This window comes from Festucalex cinctus, chromosome 5, assembly GCF_051991245.1.
Source record: "Festucalex cinctus isolate MCC-2025b chromosome 5, RoL_Fcin_1.0, whole genome shotgun sequence".
Taxonomy (NCBI): Eukaryota; Metazoa; Chordata; class Actinopteri; order Syngnathiformes; family Syngnathidae; genus Festucalex; species Festucalex cinctus.
The window spans coordinates 31,815,714-31,836,493 of NC_135415.1; the positions used below are offsets into that span (position 1 = coordinate 31,815,714).

Genomic DNA, 20,780 nt, shown 5'->3' on the forward strand with positions numbered 1-20,780 from the left:
AATAAATAAGATGTTGTTTAGCACTTGAGCACTTGTTACTCTTCATCAAGTCACTATTTGGAAGACTTGACTACTTTTTACTTTTACTTGAGTCATATTTTTCCTATAGACTTGAAACCATTTTTGGCAACTTTACCCAGTTTTTGCCTTTATATACAGCAGAAATTGGAGTGTCAATTACATTTTTGGGAGTTCATAGTAACTCTTAAAGTGCCAGTTTGACATTTGTAAATTTAAATGATGTCCAGACTGCGTGTTTTTTTTTCCACAGTTCATCACATCGTGTTTGATCAGTTCTGCAGAGACGTCATCAATGTTTGCGAGAAACGTCCTGAATTGTCGGACGGTAAATTCAAATGTACTCAATTAATTCTGAATTGTTGTGATATTTGAGTATAAAATGTGATTTGTACGTAATATGATCAAAGCTGGGACAATTTCTTTTTTTGGAGCTTAAGAATCCAGGTCAAAGTTGTTCTCTCATCAATTGGTAATTTTCCTTGCTGCAATTGTAAGTTGTTCTATTTGAGGTTGTCATTGGCCCGTTCCGGCCGCTCGAGATCCGCCTCAAAGTCTTCCTCCTTCCTTGAATATTTCAACAAGATGGCAGCTCCTAACATGTGAACGACATTCGCTGAATGTTGGGAGACTCACCTTTCCCTTTCCAGTTGGCCTGCGAGGCGAATCCGATGTGGCCGCCGTATAAGCGGTTAAATTCCGCCACCAGAGCCTTGTAGGGGTTTCGGATGACGAGGATGCTGGAGTCAAAGGCGCCGATGTCCTTTCTGCCGCTCTCGTGCGTCTTTATGCAGATGGTCCTTCCGCTCCGCCAGTGGTCTCGCTCACCTTTAAATCCTGTGCAAGATGGCGGCGCGCAACAAAAAACCCCGAGTGAGAAACGGGCCGCAAGTGGACGTAGAAAGCTTTGCGAGCCCTCGGCTACCTTTGTTGTAGAGCGAGGCGTCAAAGTAATAGCTGCCCGTGTAGAATCCGCTGGCCAGCTCGATGAGATGGCGACACCAGGTGTTGCCGGAACCCGGGAAACTGGCGAGGGCCACCAGCTGATTGCCACCAGTGGGGAGGAAGCGTCTGTCCGTGCAGCGGTGGTCTGCATGCAATACAAGATGGAGTTTCTCCTTCCATATTATTTGATACTATACTATTATACATTTCGATATACAGTATGAAAATTCGCTTTCCTCGGGCAAAATCTTAAACCCCCAAATTCAACACCTTTAGGAGACGTTTGTTCAAGCATGAAAACTGCATCCTCAAAGGCATTTTCACCACTTGCTCAATCATTTTGTCAAAATAATACCCGCATATATGGACTGACCAATAGTATACATTTGTTACATAGAAGGTTATGGCTTGAGGCTGATGCTATTTTTTTGGGGGGGGCTGCGTGTGATTCTGCTCCACTGACATTTCAAACTTGGAAACAACGACATCATTTTAGATCTGAAATCAGCAGTTTGTGAGCCCACTGGGAGAAGCGGCTGCTTTTTGTGCACTCTCCCTTTATTCTACTGCTGATTATAAAAGAACAGTAGAAGGCAGAATACATCTTTCCCCCCCCCTAATGAAAGTAGCGTCTGTTCTTTCATTTGGTAGATTCGGTGTTATACATAATTATTGAACAATCCATCCTGTGGGTCTTGAACGTGTCCAAATCCTCTCAATCGGCTGTCAGCGTCTCCAGTAAGTCGAGCGCGTCGCAGATGAGAGCTTCCGGCTTTCAATCTCTGCTCACGCCGTCCATTTTTTGGAATGAGTCCCTCATTCCAAAAAATGGGAATTGAAGACTAAATCGCCCAAATGTGGGAATGCTCGCGCGAGCCTAATGAGAAGTGCAGTCGAAAATCAACGGATGCTTATTGGGAAAAGATTTTTGGAAATGCCACAATGTTGTAATGTTGCTCGACTTTTCAAGTGACTAGCGAACGAGGAAGTGAAGTCCTCCAGAGAAAAGGTCAACACACGCATGTTTTGTGCTGTTGTGGTGGGCGACTTGAAAGTCATCAAAGTCAGCGGAAAATTGTACATTTCAAAGACAGCTCCCAAAACATCCTCTTGGAGTTCCTCTCGCACTGCCGCCTGATTGCAGCGTGCGTGCCGTTTATTTTTGCCAAGCCGAGCCACTGCTGTCTTTTGCCCTGAGGAAACATCGCCCACAACGGCGCATCCGAGGTTGACACTTGAGGCCGACTGCTACGTTGGAAAAACACCAAAAGGATCTCCTGCACATTTCGATATGAAACAGAACAAAGTCGACTCTCGGAAGAGTAAAGACCTCCACCGGGGCAGAACGATCCCAATTAGGATCAACGCCAACACCTCCTACATTTGCCGGAATTTTGTCATCGGGATTCATTCCTATTCGGTCCAAAACGAACGATCCTCTCTTCATCCAAAAAATGTGACCTTCCTTGGCAAATGTGCTGCGCCGCAAAGTTTGGGGAAATCACTTCAGTCGTTTTTGTGTAACATACAACAACAGACATTTTTGTTTTGTTTTTTTATAGCCACTCGCCACTTTCTGGAGGTGAATGCATTAAATAGAGTGGTGCACTTGTTCCCCCTTAATGCACCACTGCGCCCTTTCTTGTCTGTTATTTAGCAAAAAGTGAGCGACTGTCACACTTTTTGGCCTCTTCCGGGCATGAATGGAGTACACGCAGTGAGACAGACGAAAGCTGTCATTGAGCTCTAATATCCATTTTTCACATATTCAGGGGGAGGGAAAAAATAAATGTGCCTTTGAGTAGTGTAATCTTGCCAACATGAATATTTGTTATTTGACGGAATATGCTGGGCGAGATTGGAGGCCATTGCGTCTGACCACGCTTGAAGGTGAAGACGTGGAAGACCCGCTTGTACCCGCTTGCCGTGCCGTGTGATTCCGATCCGTTTCGCATTTGCTACGGTGGATTCATGGTACTTTCGCAATGTAGGAAACTTGTTGTGTTTTCAAAGATGGAGACGAGCCCAAATGGTCCAGTCCTACCTTGAACCTGCGTCTGGTACACCACAAAGTACTGGTTGTTGCCGCAGCTCTCAAACTCCTCGCCGGGGCAGCGGTGGAGACACATGCCCTCGTCCTCCGGCTCGTGAAGGGAGAAGACGGAGGTGGGGAAGCCGCAGTGGCATCGATCTCCGGCCAGAACGGCCAGCGATTTCTCCTGAAATACGGCGGCCATTAAACAGAGCGGGCGGGCCGTCACGCACGGCGGCAAGCGTCTCACCTTCTCCGAGCACGTGTCGACACATTTGTCAACAGACATGTTTTGGATGGAAAGTGTGAAAGGGAGAGCCAGCGTGACATTATCCGGCCGCTGGAAACAGCCCTTGAAAATGGCACTGCCGTCTGAAAAGTCAAAAAGAGCAGAAGGTGGCTCGGCGACGGGAAGAAAACAATCTCGCCTTGATTTGGACGCTTCCCGAGCGTCCGCTGACCCCTGATGAAGAGCGCCCGCCGGGATCTCGCCTGCAGTCTATTGAGGCCCTGACCTGCTTTTCTCCATTACTACTCCCATTTTCACTGTGTGTTGATGACCTTTAGCCCCACAACCTCATTCTGATCTCATGTTTGGATCGGACAAAAACAGCAGAGCGGAGCTGCTTCTTTTTCCACTCTAAATGTAATTTCATTTGCTCCTTTGACTTACTTTCATAGTTTTTTTTGTTTTGTTGTGTTTTTTAACACTGATATGCAGCATTGTCTTTGCATACATCCTATAAGGCTTTAAAATAGTATTTTTTAGTTCCAGTCATGTAACTCAATCTAATGTTTTATTAATCTTCAACCTTTTTACCGAATTGTTACATTGAAAAGTTACATTTTTAATGTCATGTCCATGTTTCCGTTTTTTTCCGCCTTATAGTATCTTTCCCTCTGTCACCCATCTTTGTCCTTATACGCTTTGGAAACACTGAAGTGGATTTTTCGTGCACTGTTGCCTTGAGCATGCAAAAATGTCACATAAACACAATCCTCAAGGATGAATAATAGACCAATAATGCAAATACTGTACATGGCTGAGGACGCCTTCTACAGCCTCTAAAACAAAACCAAGGAAGTCGATGACAATTTATGCTGCATGTTGTCTCAGGAAAAGGAGCACGATTTATCAAATGTTACTAAACAAAATACAAAAATCATGTTAGTGTCATGGCTTTCCTAAGCAGCCACCTCAACACATTATCATTTCCTGTTGATTTTTTTTCTCCATTGTGGCTCACATGACCGAGAAGGGTCAAAGGTGACAACACATAGTGCTGACTGAGAAATAGCTCACGAGAAAAAGCAGAAATGAAAATAGTAAACAAACAGTTTTATATGTGTGAGGAAAGAGAAGAAGAATTATTAACGGGCAAGTCAAACCAACTCGATTTATTTATTTATGTATGTATTTTTTATTGAGTATTTCAAGACTGAAAATGACATCACAGTAACGACCAATCAGGGCTCAGCTTGCGAACGTAACATTACCAAAGGCAAAAAACAGGTGAGCCATGATTGCTCGTTTCCGGAGCCCTGAGCATCTGTGTTGTCATTTTCAGTCGACAGAAAGTGACAAAATGGCTGCCCCCGCAAATGGATAAAAACCTTTTTCGTCTTAATCTTAATTCATATTCCAATGGAATTCCGTGTTTAGAATTGCAGGGTCACATAGAACAAAGAATTAGTACAAGAACAGTTGTGGGCTAACTAATACTATCCCCAAAAATATTGCACATCAACATGCCCTGTCCTATCTTCGAATATTCTATTCTATTCTATTAAAAGCAAGCACTCCAGACACTGTGAAACAAGAAAGGAGGTTCCATCCCTATTTCCGATAATCAGCCTTTGCTGCCATCACCTCGGTTGTAAACCAGCAGGCGGCGAGTGTTTAGGATGCAGACCACGGCCTGCCGGGGGAGGCAGGTTGCACATCTCTCCCAGGGAAGAAGTAAACACGACAGGGCAGCCAGCTCCCAAATGTGGCATTAGCATCCAATAAAACAAATATTTCCCCTTACAACAGGCCATTGTGTGACATTTTAGGGCCCAAATTACATCTGTGCGCTCACGGTGAATTATTGTTGGCTCTTTCTTGGGGCATGGTCAATTTCTTTCAGCCGTTTGGGGTCAAATTGTTGTTTTTAGTACTTCCTTCTGCTCTGCGACGTGTAGCACCAGATAATAAGGAAGAAACTAGTCGAACTAATGGTTCTCGTCTCCAAAATGCCATCCCTCCCTTGACAATCGATATAGGCCGGCAGCATGCGGTTCCAATAAAGTAAAGGGGATTTTCTCACGCCGCCGTGCCGACTCCTGGCTCAGCTCCAGCCGGTAGATGGATAAGCGGTTGGCTCCTCCGCACGTGTTGCTCTTTTCTCCTTTACACTCCATGTTGCATTCGCTCTCCGAAGCGTTGGCCGTCTGAATCTTGTGACCGCAGTAGCACTCGGCTCCAAACTCCAAGCCGGCGTACATGTAACCCCTGAACGCGGAGAGGGAAGAAGGATGAGCGTCATTAGCAAAGTCGAAGAGGCGAGCGCTAACGACCTGAGCATTCATTATGCCTTAATCCGTCCCCGGTTCACGCGGATTCATATGGAGAGCAACTGTAGCCAATAAAAGCAAATAAATAAGCACGCGTGAGACGTCGAACGGCGTTATACATGCTAAGAGGTTTCGAGGCACGGCCAATGAGAAATGATTGCGCTACTCTTTCAAAGGCTTTGCTCCTGCGGCCCTCCCTCTGTTGACTCGATTCCCAAGAGGCCTTTCGGATGCAATTAGAAAGCCTTGGCGCAGGATGGCCCCGCCCCCTCCAACCCTGCCAATCAAGCCCACGCCTCCGTCCGCCCGCCATTATATGCCGCCGCTTCTCATTTCTTTGCCTTCTTTTATGAAAGCGTGCTCTGGAAATAGCAGGTGGGCCGGCGTGAGAAAACATCTGAAAACAAGCGGCTCGCTGCACCTATTCTGCACTCGGCGAATCACTGATGGGTGTAATTCGCTGCATTCGATAGAGCCGTCCCCCGCCAGTCCTCGGGGAGGAAAAGAGGCGAGAGAGAAAAAAAGAAGACAGGAAGTGAGCAGAGAAATAGAGGAGAGGCGCAGAGCTCAAAGGGAAACAATGAGCACTGATTAAGATGATCGGAATGACTGGAAGGAAAATCGAATAGTGGACATTTATGCAGATTGTCAAAGTGAAATAACTCGAACATGGAGGGCAATTCACAGCTTGGCTGTAAAGCGGAACGCCAGTGCAATAGAGCAAAATAAATATGGCCAACAGGTCAACATTTAATAGTCTTTACTCCTCTGCGATGGCTTTCCAAAGCCGGCTGCAGGTATTTTTCCACTTCAGAGATCCGTGTTCAGTTCTAGCCCACAGTCGGCCGACGAAATCATCAGGAAGGTGATGGAGGGTGAAGTTCAGGGCCGGCGAGTCAATTTCATCTCCAGCAAAAGTCAGAAAAACATTTCTTCATGGAGCTTTGTGCCTCTCATAAACAAAAGGCCTTTCTGCCAACAGGCACACAAACACGAGCACGAGAGTGACGCTTTGAAAGCCGCCGCTTAACTTTATATACGCTCGCAGGCCATTTCATTAGGTACGGCTGCACAGCAACACCGCTGGCGAGCGCAACCCGAATCTCACAGACTTCATCAATCCACAGTGCCGGATTATGAAGGATCCTCACTATTCAGATGAGCTAATGACACAGCTGTACTTCTCAAACTCATTACGATTGCGGATAGTGTTTTATATTTGGCTTGCCAGAATCCGGATTTTGGAGCTGATCACTGATTACCAATCAGCAAATTCAAAGCGACAGTGTGCAGAATTTACTGCCATCTAGTTGTGAACTAATGCAGTGCAATGATCTAAGTTCGAAGCACGTGCATTTTGAAATGTAACCTTGGATTATTAATGATGGCACCACAGAATGGCGAACGATCAATAACATCATAATCGCTAGTTAGACTAGATTATATAGATCGTGTCACACCTTACAGGAGGCTGACATGTTTTGCCGCCATCTTTCCGCTACAGATACCCAAAAGAGACAAACTTAGTGAAAGTAGTAATTGGCTTACCAAAATGCTTCGAACTGAAGTTGTTGCATTGTATTAGTTCACCACTAGATGGCACTAAATTCCACGCAGTTTCTTTAATGGACAGGACAAGAAACATTGACACTAAAAGTGCCGTACAAGTCACAAAAAGAAGAAATAAAAAGCCCAGTTAAAAAGCTTCAACAATTGATATGATGTGATAACCTCGTCCACATAGTAAAGGAGACAGAAGTGCAGTAATGTCCTCAGACATGTGGGCATGTTTTTCATCCAGCACATCTAACGAGCGCCGACCTTTTCATTCATCAGCCTCTCTGAATTGACACCAGCTCACCTGGACAATCCATATTTTCATTTATATCTCAGCCTGACAAGAACGCCAGCAAGGAGGAACAAGTGAGTGTTTTTTTTCCGTTGTTGTTGTTTTTCCTACCTTTCGGCACAGTTGTCCTGGCAACGGAATACAGTCATTTTTTTGTAATCAAAAAATGAAACTCCTTTTAGGGCCCTCTTTTGTGTTGAATCAACGTAGCAGCCGATATACTTTGCTGTGGAAAATGAAAAAGACAGAAGGTGAAATTAGTGGACTGAACTAAATGACACTTTCAATGAACACAGCATAATAATTGACTTGAGCTATGCAAAACTGATTCTTTGTTTGACTTCACGTGTGGGAAGTCAGTGAGCAAGAGGGAAGTTCAATCTGGGGCAGGATGTTGATTTATTTATAAAGACACACACCCCCTTCTAGTGGCCAGCAACTGTAGTGGTTCATCACTTCAACGCAGCATTTATTATTATTATTATTATTTTTATCCAGCTTGACTGAACCTTCGTCTTCAAGCAAAAGAGCAACAGAGTTCAGCTGCAGCTTGAGCAAACAATCCTCTCGCCATCTGTGCCGTGCCATTTCCTCCTCCCAGCCGCCGCTAATAGCTAAATGGCCGACCGTTGTCTTGCTCCCTGCGTTACTTTCATTGTTGTGCTTCATATTTAAGCTGCATATTTAAGCCGCATGCGCTGCGACGGGGCTCTAATCTTCCCACTAACTACTGTTCAGATGGAAAAAATTCAATACAGCGCAAGCAGATTATCCGATAGAGAAAACTGGTGTTAAGCAAATACTCAAAGGATGCAAGCTGATATTATAATTCATCCTATAGTTCAGGGTGGCCAAACCATTTGTGGACCGTCACACAGTTTTCAGTGGCCCGCGACAGGACATCAAATATGCTGAAAATGACTTTTCAGAAGATGGTCAAAGATGTGTCAAAAATAAATAGGTGACACTAATATTAAAGAATTGCTTTTATATATTATAGAGCGGTTTCAAATAGGCAAAAATACAAATAAGCGATTTCAATAACAATACCATTTTTCTCCAAAATACTATGACAAATAAAGATTAGCGATGTTCGATGTCACTTTTTTTTTTAGACCGATAACAGTACAAGTACTCAACTCTTCAGTAATCACCAATACTGTATAGCAAGTACTCATACCACCATCCATCCATCCATCATCCATCCATCCATCCATCATCCATCCAACCATCCATCCATCATCCATCCATCCATCCATCATCCATCCATCATCCATCCATCATCCATCCAACCATCCATCCATCCATCCATCCATCCATCATCCATCCAACCATCCATCCATCCATCCATCCATCATCCATCCATCCATCCATCATCCATCCATCCATCCATCCATCCATCCATCCATCCATCATCATCCATCCATCATCCATCCATCCATCATCCATCCATCATCCATCCATCCATCATCCATCCATCATCCATCCATCCATCCATCCATCCATCCATCATCATCCATCCATCATCCATCCATCCATCATCCATCCATCATCCATCCATCCATCCATCCATCCATCATCCATCCAACCATCCATCCATCCATCCATCCATCATCCATCCATCCATCCATCATCCATCCATCCATCCATCCATCCATCCATCCATCCATCATCATCCATCCATCATCCATCCATCCATCATCCATCCATCATCCATCCAACCATCCATCCATCCATCCATCCATCCATCATCCATCCAACCATCCATCCATCCATCCATCCATCATCCATCCATCCATCCATCATCCATCCATCCATCCATCCATCCATCCATCCATCCATCATCATCCATCCATCATCCATCCATCCATCATCCATCCATCATCCATCCATCCATCATCCATCCATCATCCATCCATCCATCCATCCATCCATTAAAAATGCCCCCCCAAAATCAAGAAAACCCCATAACTAATTTCCTTATCACTTTTGCAGAAAGCTGTTCTGTCGCAGTTGATCAAATTAATTAGAAAATATGATCAATCTGCTTGATTTGAGCGTGTTTAATCAATGAAAGTCAAAGACTTTTCAAGTGGCTTTTGCATCCTTGCAGTTCTCAGCCCTCAAACCCAAAAAGTTTTGACACCGCTGCTGTAGTTGATCATTTTTCCCCTCACCGTGGCCTCACTCTTCAAACGTCAACGTCGTTCATTCCTCTCACCGTGTCACCCTACTCCCGTTTCCGCGCTACATCCGGCGCGATGACGCCGTGCGGTGCAAATGCGTTCGCGTGTGAGCTGCAATCTTCCCCTCCAAATGAGATTGCCAGCCAGTCAGACCGAGAGGAGGCTGAAAGTCTCTGAACTCGGGCATAACAGGATTGTGAAGACGGTTACGGGCTAATGAGAGGGTCTGGATGGAAAACGATGAGAGCAAGCCGCCGAGTACTCCATCATCGCGTTCTGCCGCAGTCCGACCGGCTTTGAAATTTGCGGGGAAAAGGACAAGGAGAGCTTGCTTTCATCAGATCACCTGGAGCTTGGGTGTAAACACGCGTCGGTTTCCAAGGCCTCTCCCGCATGTGGAGAAAAACACCTTCCTTCCCTGCCGGCGTATGAAATAATCATATATAGTCGGAGTGGTGGCTTAGAAAATGGAGCAAAGCTTTTGTAATTTTGATGTGCTCCGCAGCCTCACAAAAGCTCTCACGCAAGTCTCACCTGGACAAAAGCGGCCGCCACATTTGTCTCTTTCAATTCGGCCATTTTCTTCAATCATAATAATGTTCTGCGCAAACGTGAAAGCCGCACGTTACAATGGCGCACGGGGGAAATACTTGCTTTTTGGTATCTATTCTAAATAGAAATACACAAAGAGAATGCGTTGTGGTTTCGCTCAGTGGAAGTCTGGAGTGACTTAAGTGATCAAATGAGCATGCACATGATACCATTTGCTCATTGTCCGACAGAAAATGACTTTCAGCTGGAGAGGTGAGTCGTGTTGCTGAATGCTGATGGCGCCACCGCAGTGCTTTTAACAGCAGTGACGGAAGGGAACTCAGGTGCTTTCTTCAAATTGTTGTCACTTCTCATACAACATTTACAGACAAATGAACTCCAATTGCTCCACTGTGTGCAGTATTGATGTCGATTGTGTCACTCGGGTTATCCGTATGCGTTTCATCTTGTCAGGTCTGTTTTGAAACGATTCTTCAGAGAGGAACTGAAGCTGAGTGATTGTTATTGGAAAATATTGCCACCATGTAATAATGTAAGATAACAAAAATAAAAAGATGCCAGTTTATCTCATTCAGCATTATGTTTGTGTGGCCATTTTACAAGTAGGAACTAGTCATTAGAAATTTGAATAATAAAAAAAAAAAAAGTCTATTTGATGCAAGTATTTGAGGAAATGTAAATCAGAAATACTATTGGTATCTGTACTTGGTATCTGCAACTACTCATGAGTTAAATACTCATAATGGTATCGGTCTGAAACACAGTGGTATCAAACATTCCTAATATTATCCATTAGAGATAGACTGAACTGTTTTTTTCCCAGGGCCGATATCGATTAACATTAGTAGTCAAGGAGATCGATAGAAAATATTTGGAGTTAATATTCATTTTTACAAAAGGTAAAACATTGGCATACAATTTAAAAATGTATATAAAATACAACAACCTTTTTAAGCATTGTACTTATTGCTTTTTGCTGTAACAAAATGTTCAGTGACCTCCCAGGAACATAAAAAAAAAAAAAAAAGATTTAAAAGAGTAAATAGGTCACTTTTGCTTTCTACAATAAATATGTTCCAAATATTGAAAATGATTTTTTTTTTAACTTATCTTAGTTTTAATTTCAAGCAAAATTAGAAGATACAGAGAGTTCCCGTGAAATAAAGTGAAAATGTAAATAATTAGTTCCCTGATGCAGAATTTGATCCGATTTACACCCACTGTACTGTGGCATGAGTGCACCCTGAGTAATTATCCAAAATGATCCAATTTCACATAATTGGTCAGAACATTTAAACGCTCTTCCACTAGATGCAAGACGGTGCAATTAACCCCTTTTGATTGGTGTTTTGCCGTAAGATATTTCGAATTAAAAAATAGATGCCTTGGGTGAATAAAGGTTTGAAAACCCGGAAGGTCAATATTACGGATGGCCCCTTAATAACATTTACTCACGCTACCTCAGCATCCAATGTTGACTTTTGACCTGACAGACATGAGATGCAAAGAAAAGAGCAGAAAGATGCAAGATTGCCAGAAGTGAATGAACACAATCGGCTACGTTACAATACAGTCAAGTTCAATCACACGCTAACAAGCTTGTTATTAAATGGAGCTTATTGAGCCTGAACGTACGCTCGCCTCCTAAAATCAGCCTTTGAACGCCATACGATAATGCAGGTTTCTTTTTACAAGCGCCGTTGGGAAGTTTATGAAGACGCTGTGAACCTTGCTATTAACTTATTTAGATGTTGTGATTCTTCAGCTGTCTGAGCAGCACAGCTGAGCAGAGCTCTCAAGAGCTTTTCTCAAATGAGGACTTAATCATCGTCATCATGCTCGCTGACTTACAACACGGCTGCAAATGTTCAATCGTTTTCATTTTGCGGTTTGTAATCAGAGATTTCTGTGGCTGGATGTTGAAGTAACGTAAAGTTGGCGGTGAAAACGCTGCCAGTGGATATGTATAATATATAAGAACATTAAAAATTCCAAATCATCTCATAATGAGCTGGAAAATGTCATTAGTGACTTCACAACAGAACATTGTTAGTGAAATGCTTACAAAAACTTCCATAATTACAATAATATCCACATTGTGATGATTTCCCTTTTTCAAGTGCGTAAATGTGATTTACGGCCTCTGCTGTGATTTCTGTTAATTAATTCCGCCTGCCAGAGAGGATACACAGCATATGAAATATGGAAAATCGCCAGAGTGAAAATCCACTGCTTGTGCACGTGCCGACAGTATGCTTGAGTTGGAGCTGTCAAATGATTACATTTTTTTCATCAGATTAATCTCACGATTAATTGCTTAATTCAACTGTTTGTTTGTTTTTTAATCAACATTTTCTGCCCACCAAATTTGATTTATGTGTTAATTCTTTCGACGTTTAATGTTATGAGGATGTCTTCAACATTATTTGATCCACTGCAAGCTCTCGTGCTCTTTTTCTAATCAGTTAATTGCTTGCATCATTTAAAATGGGAAAAAATGAGCCCAATATTTTGACATGAAGAAATGATTCTGAAAGGATCATCTGCGGTCAAAATGAAGAGTGCAAAGTGAAGGCTTTAACTTTGACAGCAACCCACCTCTTGCGTCGTCCGTCTCTTTGGCTTTGCGGCCTTTCTTGTTGGCGTAGTCGCCAGCTTTGCCCTCTCTGGTTTGCCCGGCCTTTTTCTTCCACATGGGGATGTAACCTCGTCCCGGCCCGTGAGCCTCCTTAAACACCCGCACGCCGTCCGACGACGCCATCTGGCCGCCCGTCTCCGAGGCCACCGCCGCGTATACACGCGCGCCTTGTTTGTCGCCGCCGATGCCGGCGTGCAGGAAGACGAGGCTTCCGGCGGTCAGGTAGATCAAGCTGAGGGTGAAGAAGCGGATGGGTTTCCTGCGGAAATAACGCTGTATCTTCAGCAGAGGTTTGACCATGCTGGCTGGCTCTGCCACCGGAGCACGCCGGCCCGGTGACGCGCGCTCACAAAGCGGAAGACTCCGCAACGGATCCCCCCCCCCCCCCCCACCCACTGACAAAAAAGTCCAAGTCAAAATGTGAACAGTTTTGAAGCGTTAATCAGGTCTTCCAGACGACGGCACGAATAATCTGCTGTGTTCGTCTTTAGTCTCCAGAGGAAGACACCTGACACCTGTCAGGTTCTCGCGTTCCTGTGAGTGCGAATGTCCGTCCGCTTCCCGTTGACAGCAAAGCCCGGTGTGCTTGCTCGGCGCATCCACAATGAAAAAAGAGTGAAAGGCGCTTCCGCGCCAGTTATCGGCCTACAGAAATGCCATAGCGGCACCGCTGTGGCACTTTCTCCCACGCCGCGCGGCAAGAAGAGGGTTTGATTTCGTGCTCGAGTTGAAATCCTTTCACCTTCGAGTGGACGGGTCTTCACGGGGATCCGAGGGAGTCATGGCGTGACTAACCATCTGCAGAAAGGACACAAAAATGGGGAAATAAGTGGAGCGCAGTGAGCTTTTTCGCATGAGCAACACCAAATGACGTCCGTCAACCTCTGGAATCGCACGCTACAAAAAAGTCAGCAATTAAAAAGCGGTGAAAGTGTGTTATTATTATTCAAAAGCTTCACTTCAAGGAGCTCAAGTTGTACAAGTACTTTGTCTTTTATAAAGTGGGTTAAGCCGGAAGGGAAAAAACAAAAACAAAACTCTACCCTTTGGCACTTTTGCTAATGTCTTTTGGGAGTGGGACTGCGCACAAATGAAAAACAATCTCAGTCAAGATGACGAGGTGATGATAATGTTTGGAGGCTGAGCAAGTCTTTAGAACATTTGAGTAAGACTCTAAAGCAACGTAAAAACCTCTTTACAAGCGAAACCCCACAAGTGTTCAATTCAAAGAAGAACGGATATGATTCAGCTCACGGTAATATGATCTTGTAACAAGTTATTGTTGTGTACACGTTAAGCACGTGCGACATCTTTGTTGTGCTGGAGGAGATAAAAATAAATCAATAAAACAAATAGACTTGCCCTGAGATGTTGGCTCATTTCAACTTTTATTCACCCTTTGGAGACATGAAAAGGGGAAAAAGGAATGAATTAGGGCAGCATGTTGAAGGCTGCGGTTCCCCTCCAGTCTTTTTGAAGTAGCCTCGAGTAAGGTACCCCGATTTGGACTTGGTCAGCATGTGAATGAGCTCCTGCGTATTCCATTTTAATGGCAGTGACATGATCTGTCGGCCTATTTTTGGTTTTGTCTAATGTGATGTCTTCTTTTCTTGTTTGTATGATTCTGCTTTGACATACCACAATGGATTTCAAATGAAACAATTAACCGGGCAAGGTCACATTTGATTTTTATTATGTTTTTAATTTGGATTGTTATCATACTCCGTATGATAGAATGCGTAATGGTACGACCATATACTCTTTTTGTCTGTGACTGACTGGCAACCAGTCCCGGGTGTTTTCCACCTTTTGCCGGAAGTCAGATGGGATAGGCTCCAGCTCCCCACAAACCTCAACAGGATAAAGAACACAGAAAATGGATAGACGCATGCTCATTATGATCCCTTAAGGGAAATTTTTACTCGCTGTGTATGTTTTTGTTGAGTACCAGACCACACGCATGCAAGCATCCACGGAGAGATGTGAGAGTGATGGGGGGTATGCAAAAGGGGATCGCGCCTCTGAGCTGAGCTCAAGGGCACCCCGGCAGGAGGCGGGATGCAGAAGAGCGTTTCTGCGAAGCAGGGCTCGAAAGCACAAAGCCAAGTCGTTATGGTTGAGCCACAAGCAAACGTTTCATTCAGGAGGTTTCACATTTTATGTCATTCACCATTTGGGAATTGCAGCCTTGTTGAATGGAAAACATAAAGTGACAACTTCAAAAACGACATCAATCACTGAATATACCAGACTTCTGTCTATGCTGGGCTTCATTTGCTCAATCTGAATTTGGGGGGAAAATTAGATGGGCCGTGTAATTATTCCTCAATCCCTTTATTAATAAAAGCAGATAACAAAAAAGAAGCTAATCATGGAAAAAATGTGTGACCTCTCCTTACACCTCATTTGCCTTTGGCACAAACACAGACATCACATCTTGATTTACATGTAGTGAAATGTACTACAAATGAAACCCTAAAATATACAAAACACTGCACAATGTATAGGAGAAAACCAACATACGTTGTAGAGACGATAGTCAACTAGTATACATTTCCATTTGCTCTGGAAAATTCCATTGTACTCTCTATCTATCTATCTATCTATCTATCTATCTAGTTAGCTAGCTATCGAGCTAGCTATTGAGTCAGCTAGCTAGCATGTGAGGTGATCCCTTCAGGGACAGTTCGAAAACTGCAATTATCCATCCGTCCGTCCGTCCATCCATCTATCTATCTATCTATCTATCTATCTATCTATCTATCTATCTATCTATCTATCTATCTATCTATCCTAGCTAGCGAGTTAGGTAGCTTTCATTATTTTTACCGTTTTACTGTGTCCAAAATAATACTGTGAAAATATATATAATAAAATAAGGATGTTAGCATTGCAGACATATGCACAGTTGTGGAGTTTTATATCACACTAAGTAGCTATAAAAGGCTGTCAAAATTCAGCAGGTACAGGGGCAGAATCAAAGTAAATTGTAGGTTCCAACAAGCACCCGTTATTGCCAATTTCCCCAGGGGGCTAATAAAGATTACCTTATGTGTGTGTAACTATTATAGACAGATTTGTGCATTTGGAGGTAAATGTTGGAGCCTCCCTCAAAGAAGGCGATAATGGTTCGGTGTAACACGACGCTCCACTGAGAATGAGCCGGAGTATTCAAGGGGACTTTCAACTTAGTGACTCTTGTCTGCCACCAGGACAAAACTGCAGAGTGCTTGTCACCCGAGACCTCAGTGGCATTGGCCCACCGGCACCCCCACCCCCACCCGCACCCGCGCAGCCATTTTACTGTCTGCTGGGCAGCAGTCTGCACAGAAGACACCCCTCAACCTGTTTGGCTGCTAAATGACTCAACTTTACTTGTGTGCCCTTACGAATGACTTTCATACACCTGCAAGGGGTTTGATTACTAATGTCTGCATTTTAATTGGGCTCACTCTGCTCAAATGTCTTTTCCCGGGTCAAATTAATTTCCAAAATGCCAAACACGAAATGTTGAACTTAAACATGATGAGTGTCACAGGTCGCTGCATCACTAAATCATTTTGCTGGGGTCATGACAGCAGGATATAAAGTGTCCATTAGAGTCTCATTTGTTGGTGTGAAAGTCATAAAATGGCAAAGAAATGCACTGTCAGTGTTTAATTTGAGGCTCTCAGGCCGAGGCGCTTTAATAAAACCCAAGACACAAACTGGAAAAGGCCAGACTATTTGCTAACCTTTGGGGTTCATTCACAATCAACCCCAAATTTCCCCACAATCCTTACTTTGGAGTAAAAATTGCAGATGCATTATAATCTAAAAATAGATAAATCATTCAATAAATAAATACGTAAATAAATACATGTGGATATTAAACATAATAATAATCAAGATTTGCCCTGCTGACAAGCTTTATGGAGAATCTGATTTCATTTTGGAACAAGACGTTGCAATTGCCCAAAAGCAAGTTCAATGACCATTCTGGCGACTGGCCTGACCTGAACCCCATAGAAAATCTTCTGTCTATTGTCAAGCGGAAGACGACAGACATCAGACCCGACAAAGCCAATGACCTGAAGGCAGCAATGAAAGCAAACTGGGCTTCCATGACACCTACGCAGTGCCACTGACTGATTAGCTCCACGGTGGACTGATGTTGTGTCTCAACCAACTTTTAAGTGCATAGAATAACAGCCGTACCTTTCTGAAGCCTGCCATCCATTTTCAATTGTTCTTATGTGGTGTTATGATTTTTCTGACAAATTCAATTTTAGGTTTTCATTATCTGAATCGGCAACCAGTCCAGGGTGTCCCCCGCCTACTGCCCAGAGCCAGCTGAGATAGGCGCCAGCAGCCCCCGCGACCCTTGTCAGGAATAAGCGGTCAAGAAAATGGATGGATGGATGGATAGATTATCTGAATCATCAAAATATAAAAAACTCAATGGGTAATGAAACTATATGAAATAATGCTTTTACTTACTTCACAAAAAAAAAGAGAACTTTTTCACGATATTCATTTCTTTTTCTAATATACCTGTATAACTATGTGTCGTGTTAAAAAAAAGTGGCATTTCGCCACTAAAGTTTAGACGTCAAAAATCAGGTGACAACAGCCAAATGAGGCATCGTTACATCACAGCAGTTTCCGAATCACTCGGATTTTCTCCAAAGATGTGCTTGTGTTATTGATACAGTACATCACAATCTTCTTTCAACAAGCCAGGGAGAGAGAAAAATATTCCGTGATATACACGCAGTAAGATATAGATAAGTTACAGCCAAAATGGAGGTGAGCAGAGTTGGGAGTACTTGAATAACATCCATCCATCCATCAATTTTATTGACCACTTACTGCTGACAAGGGCCGCGGGGTTGCTGGAGCCTATCTCAGCTGACTTGGGCATTAGGCGGGGTACACCCTGAACTGGTCGCCAGCCAATCGCAGACCTTAAAGGTGCCCCATGCAAGATTAGACTCAAATTTGAGTGTTAAAATAAGCATATTTTTCACCCGCACATGTTTTAAGAATTGTATAATGGACAGGAGGCACGATTGTGGCGCAATGACTCTTGCCCCTATTTTTCTGTAAAAGGAAAAGCGTTCGGGCCGGAAACTTTAGCTTTTGCTCTGAGCATGACGTCATGCGCGCGCACGCTATTGTCCCTGTTAGCTCTCGCGATTGTTCACACAACTTCACGGACAGGACAGCTCATTCAAACTGGATTTAAAAAGAGACCTGCACCCGATACGTCTCAATCCCTCGTGGAGACTCCACGGAAGACAAAGAGAAGTCAAAAACTTTCAGACCAGCGTCACGGGAGGACGCGGATAAATATAGGAGCAGTGTTCGTCAGGTGGAGAGAGCGAAGAGCTATCCTGGGGATGAAACGGGACCCACAGCTTGCTGACTTCTTGCTAAAAAGGTAACGAAAATACGATAGGGTCTATTTATGATTAGCAGTGCAGAATAAAACGACCACACGGTGGCTTACTAATGTGTCCGCATATTAGCAACGTACTGCTATCCTCAATGTCACTATTTACGTTTGGAAGGTTGTCATTACGTACGCTTTTGTCACTCAAAATGACTTTCACATACAAAGTAAGTTGAAGATGAATACGTTTCTTACCTCTGTAGACATTATTAAGCCTATGAAAAAGGCGTTGTGCTCCGTGTTGACGTTTGTTCGATTAACTTGGAGGTTTGCTCGTGCCCGAAAAGTCACACACACTCCTGGCCGTGTGCACGTCGCTGGGGTCCATTCCACGTTTCGCCAGAGGGGTCGCAAATGTGCAAAAACTCTGAATCTTGCCGCTTTAATAACAAAACAAAACAAAAATTCAATCAAGTCTATGGGCGGTTGGATCATGTGGCAGTGACTTATCTGGAGTCGGATATAACATTTAAACTCAGAAGAAGAAGAATATTTAGGAAGAGGTGACAGCTGAGGAGTCACGCCATTTTGTAGTGGTGTCCGAATGTCCAGGGAGCAAAAATGGAGGGGGACTCAAAATTACCCACAATGCACTCTGAAAAGTAGTAAACATCGATGCTCACTCAACCAGGTTGATATATCAGAATGCATTGCGAGTATGAAAAAAACCATGGCGACAACGCAAGCGCGAGAATCAAAGTGATGCGTTAATATATACTATGGAAATAATTAAATGCATCTTAGTTGAAAATATGTACAACAAAGGAACTAAAGTACATTTTAATTCACAATAAATAGTCGGCGATTGATGCGCCGGCGCGTCGCAACAGTTACGGTGGTCACCTGATATGTGATGAGGAGAATGTAGTAAGCTTGCTGTTTGAATCGCTAAACAGAATGAGGGCACGACATATTCGGCCACTATATCGTGCGCGGCTATGTGGTGAATGAGGCGTTAGGGGATACGGGCGGACATTCGGACACAGACACCGTCTCCCCTGCCTGTCCCGACCGCACGCCCCTGTCACCTCGTTTGATCTAAGCTGTAGATATGGACGGCATGTTGACGTTGGAGAAACAAATAATCTGTGATGTTGTGTGCCTGACATGACATACCTACGATATTATTAAAATCATGAGACCGTTTTATAACTAAAACTAGTTTTAACCTGTTTCTATCCTTTGGACTAAGCCTGCTAACACTGTGAAAGAGCAATTCTCCACTTCATTGTGTTGTATTTAATCCCTGCAAGAACTGAGGAATAAAAAAAAAAAACGATTGTAATGTATCCTACTACAAGTGGCTGGTGCAAACTTTATCTTGCAGCTGGCGTAAGATATATTCAGCAGACATGCGGAGTATTGATTTTATCTTGCTCTCTGCCATTAAATGAATAAAAAGAGTATATCATCCTTGGAATTATTGTTATCTGAAAGCTTTATGTATCCTTACCGCACAAACAGCCGTTGAGGCAGTGAATCCCAAACAATGAAGATGATGAGACAAATTTACATACAGAATAGCTACAGCTGTATAAACACTTTGCAAAGCAACTCCTACACTCGCTCGGTAACCATGGCAGTTTTTCAGCCCTGTGTCAGTACTTTGCCCACTGAGTACAAATGATTCATGTTTCAAGATGATTCACATTGCAAGACTAACTAGCTCAACAGTAAGCCATTGTTGCAACTGCTGTAATTTGTTTGTCTTGGAGAAAGTGAATCACAGCTCAGTGTGGGGCCCTACAGTTAGATTAGAAGGTGTGAATGAACTACACAAGCAAACATTGTGGCCCACAAAGCACTCCCAAACAGTATTGAGAAATTTAGAGCAAGCCTGCTGGTCAAGAATTGAGTTTGATGTTTCAGGTTGCATTAGTCAGATGGAGCTCAACAAGGATAAAAAGCTTCAGCGAAAGAGATGAAGGAACATGAGGCTATTCACTTTGCCTCTCACCTTGTACAACGAGGCTCCACGCAGTTACATCGCTGCTCGCTCGCATTCCATCATCCCTCACTTAGAAAAATCACATCGAATTTAACTTCAGATTAGAGAGCTGCGGCGTCTCAATTTTGTGGACTTTGACACGTCCTCTGAGCAGTTTGAACACAAAAGTGGTTGCCATCTTGGCTTTTTGCTGTGGTCGGAACATTTTCACAAGGAGTTGCACTTTTCCATACAATAAATCATCTTCCCTGCATCCTTTCGCAGCTGGGGCTTTCCGTATCCCCGCGCATACCTTGCAGCTTCAACACTCGTGCGCTCGTGTCCCTCAGGGTTCAGTCATGCAGTTTGGCGAGTTCCTCCACGGACTGAATTCCCTCAACCACGTCATCGCCATGCACAACATTAACTCGCCCTCACTCCCAATTAAAGATGAAATGGTATGAAGATTTTTTTTTATCACATCTATCCATCCATTTTCTTCATTATAATAACCGGAAAAACTGCAATTATCAGTAAAAAAAAAAAAAAAGTGATTCTAAATACAAAAAATATACAATCAACAAGCAACTAAACTTTTTTTAAATTGTTAACGGCAACCAAACTGAATTATCATTCACGCAAG

The 20,780-nt window shown here is 43.5% G+C and overlaps 1 protein-coding gene across 2 annotated transcripts in view; it reads right to left on the bottom strand.

Annotated features, from left to right (window-relative positions):
- wscd2 (WSC domain containing 2) overlaps positions 1-20,780 on the bottom strand; it is a 52,095-nt gene that overhangs the window by 6,652 nt on the left and 24,663 nt on the right. Inside the window, exons 1-8 of one of the 2 annotated variants that reach the window (XM_077522065.1) lie at positions 18,406-18,573; positions 12,737-13,574; positions 7,512-7,626; positions 5,305-5,489; positions 3,246-3,367; positions 3,008-3,182; positions 944-1,108; positions 655-855 (exon numbers count right to left, since the gene is read on the bottom strand). In XM_077522065.1, the coding sequence (XP_077378191.1) occupies positions 655-855; positions 944-1,108; positions 3,008-3,182; positions 3,246-3,367; positions 5,305-5,489; positions 7,512-7,626; positions 12,737-13,076 (1,303 nt within the window). In that variant the 5' untranslated portion in view covers positions 13,077-13,574; positions 18,406-18,573. Of the gene's footprint in view, positions 1-654; positions 856-943; positions 1,109-3,007; positions 3,183-3,245; positions 3,368-5,304; positions 5,490-7,511; positions 7,627-12,736; positions 13,575-18,405; positions 18,574-20,780 lie in introns of those variants that run through there. The other variant, XM_077522064.1, reaches the window with a different exon arrangement.